At 32.4% G+C, this 19,883-nt stretch overlaps 1 protein-coding gene across 5 annotated transcripts; it reads right to left on the bottom strand.

Annotated features, from left to right (window-relative positions):
• Nucleotides 1–1,324: 1,324 nt before the first annotated feature.
• Nucleotides 1,325–18,498, bottom strand: LOC141841012 (nifU-like protein 4, mitochondrial). Of its 5 annotated transcripts, none has more exons than XM_074729131.1 (6): nucleotides 18,325–18,498; nucleotides 17,838–18,083; nucleotides 10,648–10,809; nucleotides 2,427–2,602; nucleotides 1,736–1,839; nucleotides 1,325–1,637 (listed from the first exon to the last, which is right to left on the bottom strand). In XM_074729131.1, the coding sequence occupies exons 2-6, from the start codon at nucleotides 18,052–18,054 to the stop codon at nucleotides 1,340–1,342; spliced, it is 957 nt and encodes a 318-aa protein (XP_074585232.1). In that variant the 5' UTR covers nucleotides 18,055–18,083; nucleotides 18,325–18,498; the 3' UTR covers nucleotides 1,325–1,339. The 5 variants fall into 5 exon arrangements, with proteins under 5 accessions (XP_074585232.1, XP_074585240.1, XP_074585249.1 ...); XM_074729139.1 differs by having other exon boundaries at nucleotides 17,838–18,080; XM_074729148.1 differs by having other exon boundaries at nucleotides 18,398–18,498.
• Nucleotides 18,499–19,883: the final 1,385 nt, after the last annotated feature.

The raw sequence follows: 19,883 nt of genomic DNA, 5'->3' as shown, positions 1-19,883 counted from the left end.
AAGTTAAAATTTTTAAATTTGGATTGCAATTTAGATGGGTCAAAGCCACTAGACCATTGAGTTTTCTACTTTAATTTTAAATTTTGCAATAGAAAATAAGTTTTCTCAACCCGCGGATCAACCCAAGCCCGCCACGGGCCAACCCACGCGGGCCACAGGCCTAGGCGGGTCGACCCACCTTAACCTACCTTAAAATGGGTTGATAAAATTTCAACCCAACCCATCTAAATTGTTTTGCAGGGCAGGCCAACCCGACGGACCCAACTCAAATTGACGGCTCTAGCTACAAACTCTACAGAGGCATCACGGCTAGGCGTGGCTGACATGAGGCTGCCACAACCTCACGACCAGGCGAGGCTGCCGCAACCTAGTGTCTAGGTGAGGCTACTGCTAGAGGCCTCATATCCAAGAAAGGCCACAGCGAGGAGTTTGGCGAGAGGAAGGTAAATTAGTTCAACTTGAGTGGATGAAAAATAAAGGAAAATTTTATTCATAGATGGATTTAGAATACATCTTTTTACGTTAAATAAATTACAAAAAATATATTGTCTCTCAAGCAATTCATCCTCTCTTTCATCCATCCTTATGAGTACATGGGGCATTACTCATGCTCTTAATAATGGGGACAAATTTGGTAAGCGTGTTGAGCTAAAATTTATTTACATATAAGAACAATGTGAAGTCTTTAATTCTCTTCAAGGCATGAATAACCTCCTCTAGAAGAAGATATATTGGCTATTAAGTAAAATAGGGTGTTTCATATAACCTGAAGCATCAACAGCTAGAATAGCTCATTTCAATTCATCATGTAGTGATGTTGAGCAGATTAGAAATATGATTTAAAATTTGAATTTCTAATTCTGATTCCTTTCGGTAATTATTCTATTTTTGATATATTATCTTTTAATTTTGATAGTTTAATAACAGGATCATCATGTTTCCCATTATCATGATATTGGAGAGCAAGAGGAGAGTGGAGAGAAAGGAGAGGATCCAGAGGAAGAAGAGTGATCAAAAGTTCTATTCTTGGATTAGCATGAAGGAGTGGACATTTAAAATTCCATTTTATGCTTCTTCTTCAGCTCTTTTCTACTACGTTGGAAAGGGACAGCGGTGTATCTAGTGGTAGTTCGGCCATGGTCTAACAACATTGAAGGTGGTCTAGCCCACAAATCTCATGCCCGTCAATGGTCCAACAATGTGATGGCCTAGCTATGGTCCAATGACAACAGACGATGATATAATAAAGGGCAGCCCAGTGTACGAAATTCCTGCCAATGTCAAATCCCAAGGAAAGGTCGAATCACATTGGGTCTATTGCACACAGTCTTACCCTGCATTACAAAAGGTTGTTTCTGCGACTCGAACCCATGACCTCCAGGTCAAACTGCAATAACTTTACCGTTGTGTCAAGGCTCTCCTTCATTGGCGGAAACAACCAATGCAAGTACCTCTGGCGCATAATGCCAGAATACTTTATCTGATGATGAGCAATTGGAAAACAATAGACTGATTTAGGAATTACCTCTGGCACATAATGCATGAGCATGTTCTCAATGCCAGACTTTAATGTCACAGATGAGCTGGGACAGCCACTGCAGGCACCTTGCATCTTTAACTTGACAATTCCAGTGTCTCTGTAAAGAAAACAATAAATAAAAATCAAATTAGGCTAAATATGCAAAAGTTTGTTTTCTGTATGATGAGAAGAAAAGAGGGCAAGTCAAAGAGATACAGATCAAATCCACGATACTCAATATCACCACCATCATCTTGCACTGCAGGACGAATTCGTGTCTCCAACAATTCTTTGATCATTGCAACAATTTCTGAATCATCCTACAAATGTCCTACTTTTAGAAGGGCATCATCACAAAATTTAATATCTGATCCTAATTGCAAATTTGAACTTCCCAAACATCAAATTGTACTTAATTCATATCAAGAATCAAGCTTCAGAAGATTATAATTGTATCAGATATACAGCATCTCTTTTGAAAAAGTTGGGATAAAACTCCAGGAACCCCATCGGAGCTGACCATTAACAAGGCAGCAATCTCCATCTAGCAACTAATATATCCTTTTGGGGGGGAAATTTATAAGACATCAAAGAACACTATAAATTCAGAAGTAAACTCAATTTCATTGCAATATCTAGCAATGCTGAAAATTTCTAATAGAAAGATTGACTAATAAGCTAGAAACCAGCATCCAAGGTATTTCTGTACCTAACTTCTCGATTCAATTTATTTCCCAAGAAATTTGATTTCCCTTTCTGATCAACCAATAGCTAGGTGAATTTTCTTTGTTCTAATTCAAAAACTAAACCAACAAAAGTTTACATGATAAATCTGTTTAAAATTTTGAGTTCCTCATCTGCAGCAAATATAAAAACTTCTGAATCAGAGTACAATGTACAAGACTACCTCCTGTATAGCTGTGTCCATGGAAGCAACAACATTTGAATCTAGAAATAGTGGTTTCCCAGATGAATAGAAGTCCATAATTGCTGCAAAAATTTCAGGCTTAAGGAAATCCCATGAAGCTTCTTCTGATTTTGTTACTGTAACAAAATCTGATCCGAAGAAGACTCTTGTAACTCCTAAATTTCCACCAATTAAAAAGAATTTTAGAATATTACAATGCCCTCCTCAGGTATCTGACACCAGAGAAAGAAAAACATAATAATAAACATATGCTGAAAGGTATATGTCCAGTATTCAAGGAAATGGAGACTTAACAAGAAAATGTCTTTCTAGGATGAGATTTTATTGCTGGCACTACAGTACAATCAAACTTCATAAACACTAGAAATTTGTGTGAAAGAAAGAAACCATCAGTGGATAATCATCCATAGCAATTCAAGAAGAAATAAATGTGTTAGGCAAACAACTCATCCTAGTCTTCAAGATCAACATATCAAAGCTATTCTTGTTAAGACAATGTGGAGTTGACTATGCACTAGCTCTATGCAAAGGCAATAACACTAGTAATATTGAAATTACATCAACTAGAGTCTTCTTTGGTCCCCATGCCTTATATGTGTTGGATCGTGGTGATGACAAGGTAAATGTGAGCGCTAAAGGAGGAAGGGGAGTGAATAGCATGCCTACAAATAAAATTAATCTTTTCTCTAGCTGTGATCCCAGAAAGATCACAAAACACAATTTAATAATGGAAAAATATAAAAGAAACATAATCTATCGAGTGATTTAACGTGGTTCAGCAATCTATAATCTATTGAGTGGATCACTCTCACAATCCTCTTTCTCCTCTTCGGTAAAATATTGGAGGTGAAGAAACCACTTACAAGATTGTCAATGGATAGCTCTGGAAGCTTATAATAAAATTCTAAGATTGTACAATGAGGCTTAACAAAATAACAATGAGAATAATAAATTAATCTATTTGTTGTTGTTGTCCTTGTGACCACTAAATCCTCTTTTAAAGTCTCCTCCATGTAACGAAATTTTGACAGCTCACATGGCACCCATCAATTGACTAATATATCACCACCGGTTGACTAATACAATTAATTTCCGTGACTTCTGACCAACTCCTGCGACAACTATTTCATCTGAGGTTCATCATTCGACTCATCCATTAGTCAATTGGCCTTAACCGAATCTTGCGACTCGCGACCGATTCCTTTGATTCCTCAATCAATCGACTAATCATAAACAATCAATCAATTAGCCAATTAGAATCATAATAGAAAATGTTTCTTAGTCGATTACACCAAGGCAATCAGTTGACTACATAATATAAACAAATTCATTGTAAGCTTCTTAATTGACTATCCCTCAATCGACTACCCGATCGATAATTTAACTTCAATCTATCTAATGCCTGAGTCCACCTAAGTTGAGATCTTCCCACACTTAAGTACATTTTCACTCAACTCTTAGCTCGCCGATTACTGTCATTTGCCACGAGACTTTCACCTGCTAAGTTTCTCATCCTTCTCCATCCGCTTACATAATGTCTTCAGCAATCTTTAGCCAAGCTTCTCATCTTCTGATGCATCAAGCCTCCCATTTCGCTCCCTTTTGTGTCATCCTTCATACTCCACTTCCATACTACTCTCCTTTCCAAGCATAAACACCTTTGATGCTACTTATCTAGTAGTCCCTCGAGTATCTCATAACACCCATCTCTGTTCTTCCACAAACCTTGAACCATAAGGTACTTCATATGTATATACCTAAGTCTTTGTACACTTAGATACAAATAAATCACAAATGCAACACCTAACTTAAACTCTTTGCCCAAACATCAAAATTTATGATCGTACTAGACCACTCATGGATCGAAAATTCCAACAATTCTCCCTTTTTAAATGTTTGACAATCTATTTAAATTAATATATATATATATATATAGAAATAAAATGCAAAATTGCAATATGCAAAATTGTCCTAGGCTCACCCTATAAATAAGCTCTCTTGAGCTAAATTTTTTTAACTTGTATCCATTCCCTTGTTTTAGACATTTTGGTCATCTAACTTAAACAGCTTCTCTCCATTAACCAACATCAAAAATGGATTTTCCAAAATACAATAGGGTTCAACCCATATTGAGTCGTGCTAGTCGGCACGGGCAGATCGGCACCGACATGGTGTCGTGAGTGTCATGGATGAAATCATGACCTCACGACGTCCTCCGAGTGGTCGCAATTGCCTCCAATTTTTTTATAATTTTTTTAATTTATTTTTCATTTTATTTTTAAATTTATTTATTTATTCTTTTTCATTTCTAATAGTTGATTTAAATCCTTCCCTTATTTTTTCTTTTAAATTTTTTTCTCTTTGATCCGTTATTTTTTTCTCCTTCATCCATCCATGAGGGTAAACAAAGAGGAAATAAACATTTTAACTTCTTTAACAATGGTTAATTTTTGTTCTCTATCTAATCAAGAAAAAAATCCCACTTAAATGATAGTCAATTTTTTCCTCTATCTACCCACAAGATAAATAGAAAAAAATAAATCTCTTTAAGATAAAGGAAATAGATTGTTAAAAAAATAAAATATATAATTTCTAACCTTATAAAATATACTATTATAAATTAAATTATTGATTTGATGGATCCATTCATATAACATGCAACTATATTTGGCACTGCTAATAACCTAACACAACCACCAACTTTTTTCATCCAGACTTGAAACCAAGATTGGCAATTTAGTTTGATTTTAAATTAAATTATTATATTATAAAATTTTAGTTTGATTTTAAATTGATCAAAATAAATTCAAATTTAAGTGTACTTAATCCTGTCATATCTCCTTAGTGGATTTTAACTAATCCTAAATTAACTTTTACTCAATAAGTATCAAACATTGTATGAGATAATATCAAAATTTGAACTCATTTCAACAACTCAAATATAATTCAAAAAGTATTTATAATAATCAAATATTATAAACATATTTTTTAATTAATATATTTATATTTTAAAAAGTATCAAAATTGTATCAACACAGCATTATAAAGTACCGAAATCATATCGACATAGTCATAGATTGAAATTTTAACATGACTCAAAATTTTAAACCTTGGTTCACCCTATAATTTGATATTTCTTCCTACCAATCACCTACTACTATTTTCTTATAAAGCAATTTTACATGGCAATGTTTAAAAAAAATACAATAAATTCTAGAAAATTTAGAAAAACATGAAATTTTGAACATAAATTTGTTACACCATATATTTTTTTAAAAAAAATATTTTCATTATCAAATTAATTTTTCAAATTTTGACTATATCATAATGCAATTTAAATGTCAAGTCAACCATAAACATATTTTAAATTCATTTAAACTATGGTTGGCCATCCTAGAATTTTTAAAATATTAAGAACTATTTTGGCACACAATAAGTTAGTGCCAACAATGTTTACTAGGTATTTTTTAGGTATTACACTTTTCCAAAGATTTCTAATTATCATTTGTCCCCTTGGAGGGTGTAATCCAAAATTTTGGTCAAGTCTTCATACCCTAAGCCTTCCTTGATACATCCTATTTTTAGCTAATGGAGAATTTTTCTAAGGCTACATTAATGGTTTCTACATGTTCCGTTAATCCTAGTTTTCAACCTCTAATTTCTCAAAAAATTATCATGAATTTTCTAATTTGGATTCAAGTGAGTCTACTAAATCTTCATATCTAGATATTTACCTCTAACTTTATTTAAAGATTTTGATAACAATTTAATTGCATCATATAATTTAAATTTCTTACCTTACTGTCTCGCTTGAATCATAAGGTGTAACTCCCCCTTTACTTGATCTTGGATGGCTTTCGATGTAGAGCAGACTGTGTCACTTACTTCGTCGTCTATTGCCATAAAGGCAATACCGACCCAGTGATCCATCTCCTTATTTGAGAAGGGTGATGTGTCATCCCATGCAACTTTTAGATCTCTCACCTTGGATTTTGCTTTAACCTTATCTTTTCCCTTTTTATTCTCAAGCATTGATCCTTCATGTGTCCTGAAAACATTTTTCTTTTCTCTTGCCCTTTTCTTCTTCAGAAATTTCTTTCTATATTGCCTATCAAAGTTACAATTCAACTTTTTCTTTTTAGATGGCTTCTTCATTATTATTAATGGAGAAAGAATTTGATTAGGATTTCTTCTCTACCGCTCCTAAAGTTTTAGTTTCTTCTATGTCTACATATCTAGACTCGTGTAATTCCATGATTGAGAAGAAAATATCTAAATCAATTACCTCGCCTTGAGATCTTTTGATATGTAAAATGCATCGACCATGAAGACCCGCTGAGGAGGTGTTCTAGGAAAGGCATTTATTGCTCTCTTTAATATGTCTCGATTAGACATTGCCTTACCGAAGTTATCTAAACCTATGATTAATTCCTTGAGCCTTGCATGAAGGTTTGTTGTTTTCCTTCTTTCTAATCTTGTTGCTAATTTGAGTTTGTAGCAAGTTTTGCCTCTGAGGTGTTAAGTCATCCGTTCATCTCACTATCACCAATATCCCATAAGTGGTATCAAGCCGCCAGAGGAACTAATCGCCAACTAAATAATCAATTTTGAGATGAAGGAATCCAAAGCATCATGGATGGAACGAACATTCATCTACTAAAATTTAAGGGTGAATTCTCAATGTAGAAACAAGGGATGGATGTATTTTCAAAATTAATTTTAAAATTATGCTTATTATAAAACATAGTTTTAAGATGCCCAAGAATATGGATGGAGAATTCAAAGAACACTAATAGACCAAAAAGCAACAAGGGCAAGTTTGCGACAAATAGTAAGGTTGAATATTAAGTGTTCTTCAAATGCAAGAGGTTAATAGGATTGGATGAGCATATCCATGTGTGAAAGAGTTAAGAAAAATTGAGAGTTGCATGAAGGCACCTTAGAGGAAAAACTAGCCAAATGGTACCTTCCACAAACTCAAATTATCAACCTAAGACTAGAAAAAGGAGAAACTATGGCAAAACTTCATACAAGGCTCAAGGAACTATTCACAAGTTTGGATAGTCTCGGTGAGACAATGCCTGATTGAGACATATTAAGAAGTGTAATAAATGTAAATGTCTTTTATAGAATACCTCCTCAATGGGTCTCCATGGTCAATGCATTTTACATATCAAAAGATTTTGAGGTAAGTATTTTAGAAGATTTTTTTCAACCATGGAATTACTTGCAAGCTTGGCGGACAAAGAAATTTACAAGAGAAATAATAGCCTTGGCAGCAGCAGCATAGAGGAAAGCTCATTCGAAATGCCAATTAGATTCTTCCTCCATGAATAACAATGAACAAACTTATCTCATAAGAAAAATGAAAAGAAATTTTAAGAATTGTAAATTTGACAAATAACAAGCTAAGAAACTACTATGGAAGAAAAAGGAGCATGAGAAAAATAAATTGTTTTCACTGTAATAAAGGTCACAAGAACGACCCAAAACTGAAAAAGGAAAAGGGTAAAGACAAAGTTAAGAAAACCCCATGGTGAGGAACCTGAAACCCACATGGAACGGCATGTCCTCATGTAAGCAAATGGATCACATGGTCAATATTGCCTTTATGGCAATAGATGACGAAGTGACATAGTTGACATCCATAAATGAGAGCCATCCGAGCTCAAGTAAAGGGGGAGTTATACCTTACGATAGATGACACAGCAAGTGAAGTAAGAAATTTACCTTTAGAAAAATTATATAATATAATTAAATTATTGTCAAAATTTTTATGTAAACTTAGAAGTAAATATCTAAGCATGAACAATTTAGTTGTCTTACTTAAATCTAAATTAGAAAATGCATACCCAAGAAATGCCTCAGAAATGATTTTGAGAAATTAGAGGCTCAAAATCTAAGATTAAAGGAACAAATGAAAACCCTTAAGGTAGCCTTAGAAAAATTCTTCATTGCACAAACCAGTTAAATATGCTAATAGGTAGTCAAATGGCAGGTTATAGCAAGGAACGTTTAGGATATGGAAGACTTGAGCAATGTTTTAGATTACAAGCTCCTGGGGGACAAATGATAATTAGAAAAGTATGATACTAGAAAATAGCTAGAAAATGAAATTGGCACTATTATTTAGGGTGCCAAAAATTACTCTTAACTTTTAAAAAATCCTAGGATGGTCGACCATAGTTAAAATGAATTTAAAATATGCTTATGGTTAACTTGGCATTTAAATTGCATACTCACATAGTCAAATTCAAAAAAATAATTTAATTTTTCAAGGAAGAATATTTTTTTAAAAAAAATATGGCATGTAACAAACTTGAGTTCAAAATTTTATACTTTTCTTAGAATTTATCACATATTTTTTAACCTTGGCATGTATAACTAGTTTACATGAAATCAATCGTGATCAACTACTTCAAGTATTAGTCAACTATTATGCAGAAGCATTCGATTATAGGTTAAAAAAATTCCACATTCAATTAGTCAACCCGGTGTACTTTAGAAACCCCAATTTTGATGTTGGCAAAGAGGGAGTAGTTAAGTTAGATGACTAAAATTCCAGAAAATGGACAGTGATGCAGGTTTAAAAAATTTAGTTTAAGGGAGAGTTGATCTCTAGGAGGAGCCTTGGATAGCCTAGGACAATTTTGCATTTTGTAATTTAGCATTATATGTGTGTGTGTGTGTGTGTGTGTGTCTGTGTGTGCGTGTGTGTTAGTTTTTTCCTTGCATTAAGTGAATTATCCATCAACAAGGGGAGAATGTTAGAACTTTCAGTCCTTAAGTGGTTCAGTGCAATCATGGGTTTTAATATTTGAGCAAATGGTTTAAAATTATATTTGATTTTGTGTCTAAGTGTGCAGGGACTTAGGTTTACACACGTGAAATACCCAATGGCTCAAAGTCCGTAGAAGGTCAACGAAGGATGATATAGGACACATAAGTGACCACAAGATGAGCCTAGGGAGTTCACAACAAGAGGAAGAAAGATGGCACGGGAAGGGAGCCAAGAAGTTCGGTGCATTTGACGGACAAGAAATTTAGCAAAGATTATTAGAGATACTACGTAAACGGAGCGAAAAGGATGGCATGGGAAGAAAAAAAGAGAACTCGAAGCACCCAAGGGATAAAAAGCTTGAAGGTAAAAGATCTCGTGATGAATGATAGTTGTTAGTGAGATAAGAGTTGAGTGAAAATATACTCAACTTAGACACAATTAGCAATTAGATAGGCCAAAGTCAAATTATCAATCAACTAGGGTAGTCGAGTCGACTAGGGTAGTTGACTGAAGGTCAGACTAACAAACTTAGTGTGAGCTTCATTTCTGATTATGCAATCAACCAATTGCCTATGATCAATAATCAATTGGTGCAATTGACTAAAAAATATTTTGTATTGTGTTTTTATTGCAATCTACTAATCGTTTGATTGCAAGCCACAATATTCAGTTAAAGTTAGTCGACTAATGGTTGATTTTCAGTTAACTGATGAACCTTAGATGAAGCAATCATCGCAAGACTTGATCACGAACCGTGAGAATCAATTGTATTAATTGGCTGATGGTAATACATATTGATGGTGCCACATCTGTAAGACCATGTCAAAATTTTGTCAAGTAGAGGCTTTAAAAAAGGGTTTAGAGGTCATGTAGACAACAACAGATTAATTAATTCATTGTTTTAATTGCTAATTTGTTTAGCCTCATTGTAAAACCTAGAATTCTATTGTAAGCCATCAAAGTTCATTAACGATCTTGTAAGTGTTTCCACCTATAGCATTTTATTGAAGAGCATTCTAGGAGTGAACCAGGTGAAGAATCATAGGTTGTGAACTAGGAGTCTGGGGGTTACCAAATCATATTAAATCATTAGTGACATTATGTGTGGTGTGTGCTTGTTTCATTTATATTTTTCTGCTACTAATTGTGTTTTCTGACTTTGCTAAGAAAAGATTAATTTAATTTGCAAACAAGCTATTCACCCTCTCCCCCTCTAATGTTCACATCACTTCACTATCATCATGATCCAACTTTTAATAAATACAATCCTTCAAATTATAAAATTAGAACATGTCCAAACCATCTCAACCTACTCTCCTTCATCTTATCATAAATTGGAACTAAGTCTAATTGCCTCCGATACTCGAATGTTAAAGCAAGGGAAAGAAATGAATAAATAAGAAAAAAAATAGGACTAACCATCGATGCCAAATAATGATTTAGCAAGCGGTGAAATCATAGCTGTACGAACGGATGGAAAATCTGAGCTTCCAATTTCCATTACTGGTTTTCCTGGATAAAACATGAGGGATAATGGATTTGGTGTTGACTGTGTTTGAATAAACATGCTCCTTCTCTGTCCTGTGCAAATAATCATCAGAAAATGAACCATCCATAAATCCACAAATGACACCAAATAATTAATTTATAAGAAAAAAATTCATCATTCAGAACAGAATCATTACCAATGTGACATGATCATTGTAAGTTCATTATATGCAGGTAATGCACCAAAAGAAAGATCACTGGTAAAAAATTCAATTAAGAAAACCCACAACAATCCAGCCTGCAAATACATGTAACCAACCAACTCTACTAAAAACAACAGAGATACCTTAATTACTTATTTGGTAGAGCTGTCTGATGCATCAAACTCAATTAGCCAAGTAAATACATCTTCCCAACAGGAGATAAAAAAACAAACCCTTTATGCACATAAGTAGTCATAAGCCAAGGGATTTAATCATATTAAGAAGATGATTTAATCAAAAGCTTAAACCAAGGGATTTTTATGCCATCATATATCTCATATCATAATACACCTCGATGTGAGAATTCGCTCTAAACCCATCATATATCTTATAATCATGGTTTAAAATCTCGAGCCATATCGAAGTTTTAGTTCATGACCCGAACAATACGATTTCAGTACCGTATCGTACCATGCTGATATGGTTTCGATATTTTTTAAATATAAAATATATTAATTAAAAATAAAAAAATTAATCTAAATATTGAAAAATAGAATACAAAAAAGAAAATAATTAAAAAAAAAAAGAAAAAATACGGGATCATGACACCTCCATATAATAAATAAATAAATATTATATATTTTCAAATTAAAAAAATAATATATATATATATATATATTAATGAGATAATTTTATTAGGAATTGATTGAGCTTAAATTATCCTATTTATAACCGGGAATTGATTGAAATTATTAACTCAAATTTAATTATTAACCTAAGTTTTCTTTTTCTTTTCCACATCACACCTGCACGACGTGCGAGCATCCTTGTTGTGACCCAGGTGTCCCCATCGCAACCCCATGGAGGGCACCGTGGGATTGCAGCGCCTCCTAGGGGTGAGCAAAAATTCGGTTAAACCGAATAAACCGATCAAACCGAACTGAATTAAAAATTCGATTCGGTTATTTTGGAAATCCGGTTATTTTTTTAAAAATAAAATCGATTAATTTGGTTCGATTTCGATTTTAAAATTTCTTATTCGGTTAAACCGAATTAACCGAATTAATTAAATTTAAAAAATAATTTATAAATTTTAAGTAACTAAATTTATAAATCCCTAATTCATTAGTAAAATTTTTATAATATTTAAAAAAATTCGGTTAATTCGGTCGAAAACCGAATTAACCGATAAAATATCAGTTCGGTTTGTTCCGTTTTTATTGGAAAATTCGGTCGGTTCAGTTGGTTTGAAAAAAAATCGGTTTATTCGATTTTCGGTTAATTCGGTTCGGTTCGGTTTTAACCGAATACTCGCCCCTAGCACCTCCACTACCTCACGGCGACATGCGATCCGGGTGATGGATGAAATGAAAATTTTCATCAATTTTGCCCGTTTTGCCCAGTAATGGACAAAATTTTAAACCATGCTTACATTACATCTCCATGTGTGAATTTATCTGACCATCCACTAAGAATAAAATCCATACTAAAGAAGGGAAGCGAAAAATAAATACTGAGAAATGGTTGGTTCTATTTTGAGGTTTGATTTCACAAAATTAAAATGAATTTTATATGGAATAAAATCAAAGCATAACTAATGTCTAATTTCCCAAATCCTATTTGTCACCACCACATGTAATTTACTTTTGAGGTTCTATAGTCAACTGATACATGAGGATTTTTTCATTCTAGTTTTAAAATAAAATAAAATGATATTTAAAATAGTGAAATAAGTTTTAAAACAAATTAAAATATTGAGGGAATTAATTTTCTTTTAGTATTTAACATATATGGGTGACTATATAAGGATTAACATTGGAAGCTTTATTTTTAAGAATTAAAATGATCTTTAGTAGGTTTTAACTTCCATGGTATATGTTGCCTTAGATGTTGATATTTATACATTTATAATGAATACCACGTATATGTAGACTAGATGCTAATATACAATTAAATTAGCATAACTTATATTAAAAAATTGGTTCAATTGGCATGTTCATACTAGCTAATAAGATGTAAATTTAAGGGAGAATCATTGTGATTTAGTGTAAAGACTTAGAATGAAATAATATTAATTTTACATTTAAAAAAAAGGAAAATACTAAAAAGTGAAAACATTAAGCCTAAACTTATATAATCTAGAGTTATGACTGCCCATATAAGGTTGTGGTAACGAATGGTCGGCCGTGATTGCGATTTATTTGCACATAGCATTATATTATTGTATATCATTGGTGAGGACCTTGGCTCATACGTGTTATAACACTCTAAAAAAAGTAGCTCCAGTGATTCACTTTTTAATGATTTATTGGTGATAAATTTATTTAAATTATATTGTTGGTGTTATATTTATCATTAAAGACTTAAAAGAAAATGATAATTAAAAATTACCTTAATTTGTGAAATAAGATTAAACTGTCACAACCCGATCACAAGACCGAGTAAAGGAGGATTGCGTTAGGTTACAAGCTAACTTCAAATAAAAGCAAATATTATGTATAAATTTATCAAACTATTGTGTTAATGCTACGTTGTTTCTCGAAAAGAACGCATTATAAGGTCCGACTATAACATCTTGGGACGATCGCTACATCTCTATGAAAACTTGAGTTAGTGTTAAATATACATAAGTTCTCAAACCCTATAGGAATATTGATTATCTTAGAATTAGAACATGAAACGTCTGAACGCTCCCTACCAAACAATAAAGTATTAGATACGATAATTAGGAAAAGAATTATTTTTTATATTTATAAAAGACTATATAGGTAGGGAAGAAGGCAAAGAGATTTAAGAACTCATATTTTAAATTAAGATACATAAGATAGAATAAAACAAGAATGGAGTATATATTGTTATAGATAGTTCATTAAGAATAAAGTAGTAGTAGTTAAGAAGAGAGATAGGATTATGACTCTCAAGATAGTAGTAATAAAAAAATTATTAATATAATTAGCATACATGCACTTCAGGTAGAATTAGGTGTGAAGAGACCAAATATAGATTTAGGGAAGATAAAGATAAGGCAGTACAAAAAATTTTCAACAAGATGATTTTAATAGGAGGAGATTTAAATGGGCACATAAGAATAAGAAATGAGGAATATGAAAGGATGCAGATTATGATTTTAGACCAATAAATGAAGGAAAAATTATATTGGATTTTGCGATAGCATATGAACTAATAGCTAATATGTTTTCCGAAAAGAGAAGACAAACATCAAGTTATATTTTAAAATAAAAATAATAAGTCACAAATTGATCTTCTTATGATCAAGAAGAAAAATATAAAATTTTATAAAGATTGCAACGTCATCCATAGAGAAAACTTAACCACCCAACATACGTCAGTGATGTGAGATACGTGCCTCAAATATAGTATCAATAAAAGAAAAATGTGCATGGCTCCTACGCTCAAGTGGTGGAAGTTAAAAGATAGAAAGTAAAATATCTTTAAGGCGAGGATAGGACCACAAATATTAGAAGAAATACATAGCAACTCGACTATAATATGGGATAAGATGGTATCAAATTTGAAAACAATGACCAAGAGCGTGCTCAATAAGTCAAAGGGCATACAATACCAAATAAAAAAATCTTGATGGTGGAATAAGGAAGTACAAGAGAAAGTGGCGGACAAGAGAACCGCCTATAAGTTACTGTACATTTATAAGAACGAAAAAAATTTGAAAAAGTATGCAATAACCAAGAAAGCAATAAATGAAGCCAAGAATGAAGTTTTCATATGTTTATTGATAGCTTGATAAAAAAAAAGGAAAAGTACACCTACAAAATAGCTAAGCGAGAGAAAAAAAGGATCTTACTCAAATAAATGCATTAAAGATAAATCTAATAGGTTACTAGTGAAGAATGACGAAATAAAGGAGCAATGAAAAGATATTTCATCAATTTTTTAATGAAGATTTAGGTGACCAACTTAGCTTAAGTAACTTAGGTAGGTTAGAGAAGTATAGAAATTTAAATTTTTATCTAAGAATTCAAACTTCAAAAATAGATAAGGTATTAAATGGGACATGAAATAAGAAAGGGATTGGACCAAATAGTATTTTAATAGAGATATGGAAATGTCTAGGGAAATAGAGTATATAGCTTTTTACACTAATTATAAATGAACTCATTGGATACATTCAAGAAAAGTTATCATGATGCATGTTATTTGCAGATGATATTGTTTTGGTCAATGAAACAAGTGAAGGAGTAAATACAAAGCTGGAAATTTAAGTAGCACCGCTAGGAGTAAAAAATTTTAAACTTAGTAGAGTTAAAAACAAAATATATAAAATTAAAGTTTAGTAATGTTAGATGTAGCAAGACAATTGTTATGCTAGAAGATGACGAGTTACATGTAAATAAGAGTTTCGAGTATTAAGATCATTTTTGCAAAAGAATGGAGGGGTCGACAAATTATTTTATATAGAATACAAGAAATGAGAGAGGGTGATTGGTATTCTTTATGATCATAATGTACTTCTAAAGCTTAAAGGGAGTTTTATAAAATAACAATTAGACCTGCTATATTATATAGAATTGAATATTAGATTATAAAGTGAGCACACGAGCAAAAGATGAGAGTCACAAAGATGAGAATATTAAAGTGAATGTACAGACATATGAGGATTAACCAGATAAGAAATTAAAATATTAGAGAAAAAATTGAGTTGCACCTATTGAGAGGAAACTCCAAAAAACACGATTAAGATAATGCAAACATGTACTTAAGCATGTCATAATTATATGAGATCATGACAAATATGCACATTAATAAAAGAAAAGGAAGAGGAAGACAAAAAACTTAGTAACAATAACACGAGATAAAATTCATTTAAATATAGATAAGGATATAATAAAGGATCCAGCCCAATGGCGTAGGAAAATCCATATAACCAACTTAATGGGATAAAAGCTTGGTTGTTATTATTGTTGTGATAAAAGCCTATGATAATAATTGTAACTCAATGTTAACAAATAATTGAAAAAAAATTGGGTATACATACATATATTAAAGAAATTAAATGAAATATTAATGAAGATCAAATTCATTAATATCTTTCCTATATACTGACTTTGCATTTTTATGTTGTTTTTTACCTCAAAATTATTTGCTGAGATTTGCATAAAATACGAGTGGAATTTCTACAAAGGCATACATTTAGTTAGTTTAATTAGGTTTTGTGTATAGTTTTAGGGGGGTAAGCAAACTTAATTTCACAACAAGCCTAGCTTATGCAGGGCATGAGAATTTGCAATAAAGATTTCATGGCACATTAACTTACATGAAACTCAGCAACTCATAACTACGAATAGGTGCACTTTCTAAAGCTTATTGATCGATAAAGGTCTACAAGATAACAAAAAAACCTATATGTATGATTCAAAAGTTATATAAATTTTACTTCAACAATGTAACTGAATGTTATACTAATTCTCTTGAATTTTTTAGCAAAGAAAGAAAGGTTCGTAATGGAACCTCACCTATTTAAAGACTCATGGTGCGTTTGGTGCGCTCAATGGAAGAGAGAAGGAATGGAATACCTTTTATTTTATTCCTTAGTTTGGTTCATGAAATAAAATTGTCATGGAATAACTATTCGTATGTTTACCTTATAGAATGTCTAGATAATAAACAAGGGATGTTATACATAATGGACAAGGAATAACTCCAAAAGACCAAAACACCTTGTTTAACAAATTCAACCCAGTTAGTTTGGTTTGCTTATTAAACACAATTCATCAAACCCATCCCATTTATCCATGCAGTCTAGCCTATTTGTCCAATTTGTTCCACCTATTTTGTTCTAATTAGATTGTTTAATCCATCCACCTCTACCTACTTAGTCTGCATGTTCCCTTTAGAGTGGATCAATCCATCCAATTACCTAGATCCATTTGGCATACTTGGCTCATTGTTTCCACTAAGCATGATTAATCTACCCAACTCTCCGTTGAAAATGAGTGATGCCAACTACTAATCTATTTGGTCCGCTTGGCAAAACTTGATAAACCAAATGCCAAGTGAGCTAAACAGAAAGTTCAAATCAGACCAACATTTCTTGTGTAGCTTGTTAAAAATATATATTCCTTAGAGAATTAAATAAAGAAAAAAATAAGGCATTAAGTATAGTGCCTCTCTAATTTCATAGACTTGGTCGACCTATTATACATGCATGTTGATTGGCAATTGTTGGCTTTAAGTGTTATGGAGTGGCTATGATTTGTGTCATAAGGACACCAAGCAAACATAATGAACTCTTACCACCATTAGAAACCTAAGTAAGAAGTGGAGACTATGCTTCAAGAGTACATTAAAGCAATCCTCCTGTAGCTCAATATCAAAGTTATCATAAAGCAATGAGTTCTATGAGGAGACAACACACACAAGTTCAAACGTCAAGTTGCTAATGGTTATTTGACCAATAAAGATTTCAAAAGTGTATGCAAGCTACATATGATTAGCTCATTATATAATGTATATATGCTATAGTTGGCAGATATGTAGCCAACACTAAACTAAAGTTAAAAATATTGTGATAAAAATGATCTAATCCAACCGAATTATGTTTACAATATAATAAAGATTTTGAAGTATGTATATTTTGTGAAAAAGTGGGTCTCTAGTGTTTTGATAAACAAATCACAAGCTTTGATACAATGCCCATCATGTTCTTTATATTGTTGTTTTCCTTATTTATTTTTAGCAAATTTCTTCCGTATCTAGTTGTTTCTTTTGAAGAAATATGTTATGTTTGCTAATATGCAAGCCTAGGTTCTTTTGACTGAAGAAATAACCTAATTTTTTCCACTTCTATTTTACGATGATGACACCTCACAATTTGTCTATATGCCCATGCAAATTTTTTGAACAAATAAGCTCATAGGGGAAAATAGAGTAAAGTCTCACCTCCAAACCCAATCCATGGAGCCGAGACCCAAGACTCATATGGATTTTGTGAAATTGTCCACTGGTTTTGAAAGGAAAGGGGGATTGATGCAGAAGAGACCACACGACGGGGAGAATAGAGATAATATGCGCTCCCTCCTCTTAACAAACTTGAACTTGGTTTTTGTGCCCTACCAGCAACATAGAATCTTGTGAGTAAACTCGTAAATCCCTTCATTCCCTTCTTCGTTTCGCTTCTCCTTACTTCTACAACGACAGTAAACAAAAATCAGAAGTTCGCAAATCTTGAAAGCATCACGACTATTGACTAATAGGAAGATATTCATAGTCCGAAAACTCGGCCGTGGCCTGTCAGAGGTTCCCCGATTTCTCGGAGATGGTGCTAGAAGCATGAAGAGAAGTGTGTACTGATGAGATGAAGTGATCTCAAGGATCAATCGGTATCTCGCAAAACCGATCGAAATCTAGTCGGAGATGAGAAACACACCTGTGATCTTCCTGCGAACATGGAGGAAGAGAGGCGGAGGAGAAAGAAATGAGGAGGGAGTCGAGCTGGTTACCGACGGAGGAGGCGATCAAAGGGCGGTCGACGTGTTACTGGAGATGAAGCTGGCGACTGGGGAAAAACATAGAAATGTTGCCCTAGAAAAATTCGAGTTCAACAATGTTTTCTCAATTTTAATATTTCAATTAGACTCGGATGTTTTCAATATTGTATTTTTTTTCTTAATTTTAATTATCACTCTCGATTGTTTTATTTTCAATTTCACCCATCATTTTTTTAGAAAATTTCAGCTTCCTTGAAATTTTCTAATTCTCCATTTCAACCTTCATACTTTTTTAAAGCCACCTGTTTCGTTTTCTAAATGTAAAACTTTTAAATTTGTCCCAATATTTTCATTTTTTATTTATCAAAATAATCGATTTTATGTTTGGAAAGAAAATTTCACTTTTGCCTTGCAATCTTAAATTTCATATTTATTTTTTAAAAAAAATTGACATTCTAAAATTGTGAAAATGTTTTGAATTTTTTTCAAGTAGATTAATCTTATGTGATAAAATTTTTTATAGGAAATACAAATATTATTTATTAAAATTAAAGATATGTACATAAATAACATCATGATATTGGTTAAATTGATTTTCATAGCATGTTGTTCAAGTACAATTTCTCCATGATGTTCCTCTTGCCTCTTTAATCATCCATTTGCAAGCACTCTTTAATATTCGCATATATAGCTTTAGATATGTTTCATACTTCTTTATATGTCATCATATTTGACTTGTCTATCGACATTCAAAAATTAAGTGATCTAAGTCTCTTGTGCATTAGTACACAAGTCACATTTCCCATTTAACTTCATTTTAAGTGATTCTATCATTTATTGTCAATCTTCCCTTCAGTCCTATTCATATTATGAAAGAATATTTCTATGGTACATAGGGATTCCAAATCAACTTCATACGTGGTTGCATTTGTTTCTTCAGTCTTAAAGTATTGTATTCTTCTACTATATCCCAAATTGTATCATGAGTCCGTCTTCTCAACATGCTTATCACAACCTCTTTATTCGCCCTCTCTCTCCATTAGTAGGTTACAAAGTTCAATCATCTATTTCATCAATGGTGAATTTTCTTTCTTAGTTTATCACTCCTAGATGGGTTGTAACTTAAAAGCATGTTGGATCCATAAGGAATCTTTTCTTTAGGTGGATGTTCCATAATAATTTCATCATAAGGACTCTATTCTAAATTTTAATTTCTTAGAAATCCAATCCTCCCTCCTCTTTCGGATAGCAAAATCTCTTCATGCCACTAGTAACTTCTTAGAGCTTCATAAGAAGATTACATAATCTGATTATTTTATCTATAACTGTGGTTGATATAGGAATGAAGGATAATCAGTAACATTCAACCCCCTTATAGCATTGATTTGACCAATTCAACTCTTGCCATATTTGATAGTGTCTTGCTTCCCAGATATTAATGTATGCTAAAATTTTATCGATTAGGGGGTATAGTGCATAACTCTGAGTTTGATTGTTG

The sequence above is a fragment of the Curcuma longa genome, chromosome 1 (assembly GCF_044706935.1).
Source record: "Curcuma longa cultivar G26 ecotype Majalengka, Jawa Barat chromosome 1, ITB_CL_G26_1.1, whole genome shotgun sequence".
NCBI classification, from domain to species: Eukaryota; Viridiplantae; Streptophyta; class Magnoliopsida; order Zingiberales; family Zingiberaceae; genus Curcuma; species Curcuma longa.
This window is presented reverse-complemented; position numbering and strand designations above follow the sequence as displayed.

Bases quoted from the DNA above. Each gene is read 5' to 3' on its own strand.
- LOC141841012 (XM_074729131.1), bottom strand. From the start codon at position 18,054: ATGAAGGGATTTACGAGTTTACTCACAAGATTCTATGTTGCTGGTAGG. The intron at 2,603-10,647 runs GTTAGTCCTATT...GTGGAAATTTAG, and splicing joins ATCATTATTTGGCATCGATG to GAGTTACAAGAGTCTTCTTC. The intron at 1,638-1,735 runs GTATCTCTTTGA...TTTTCTTTACAG, and splicing joins GAGTATCGTGGATTTGATCT to AGACACTGGAATTGTCAAGT.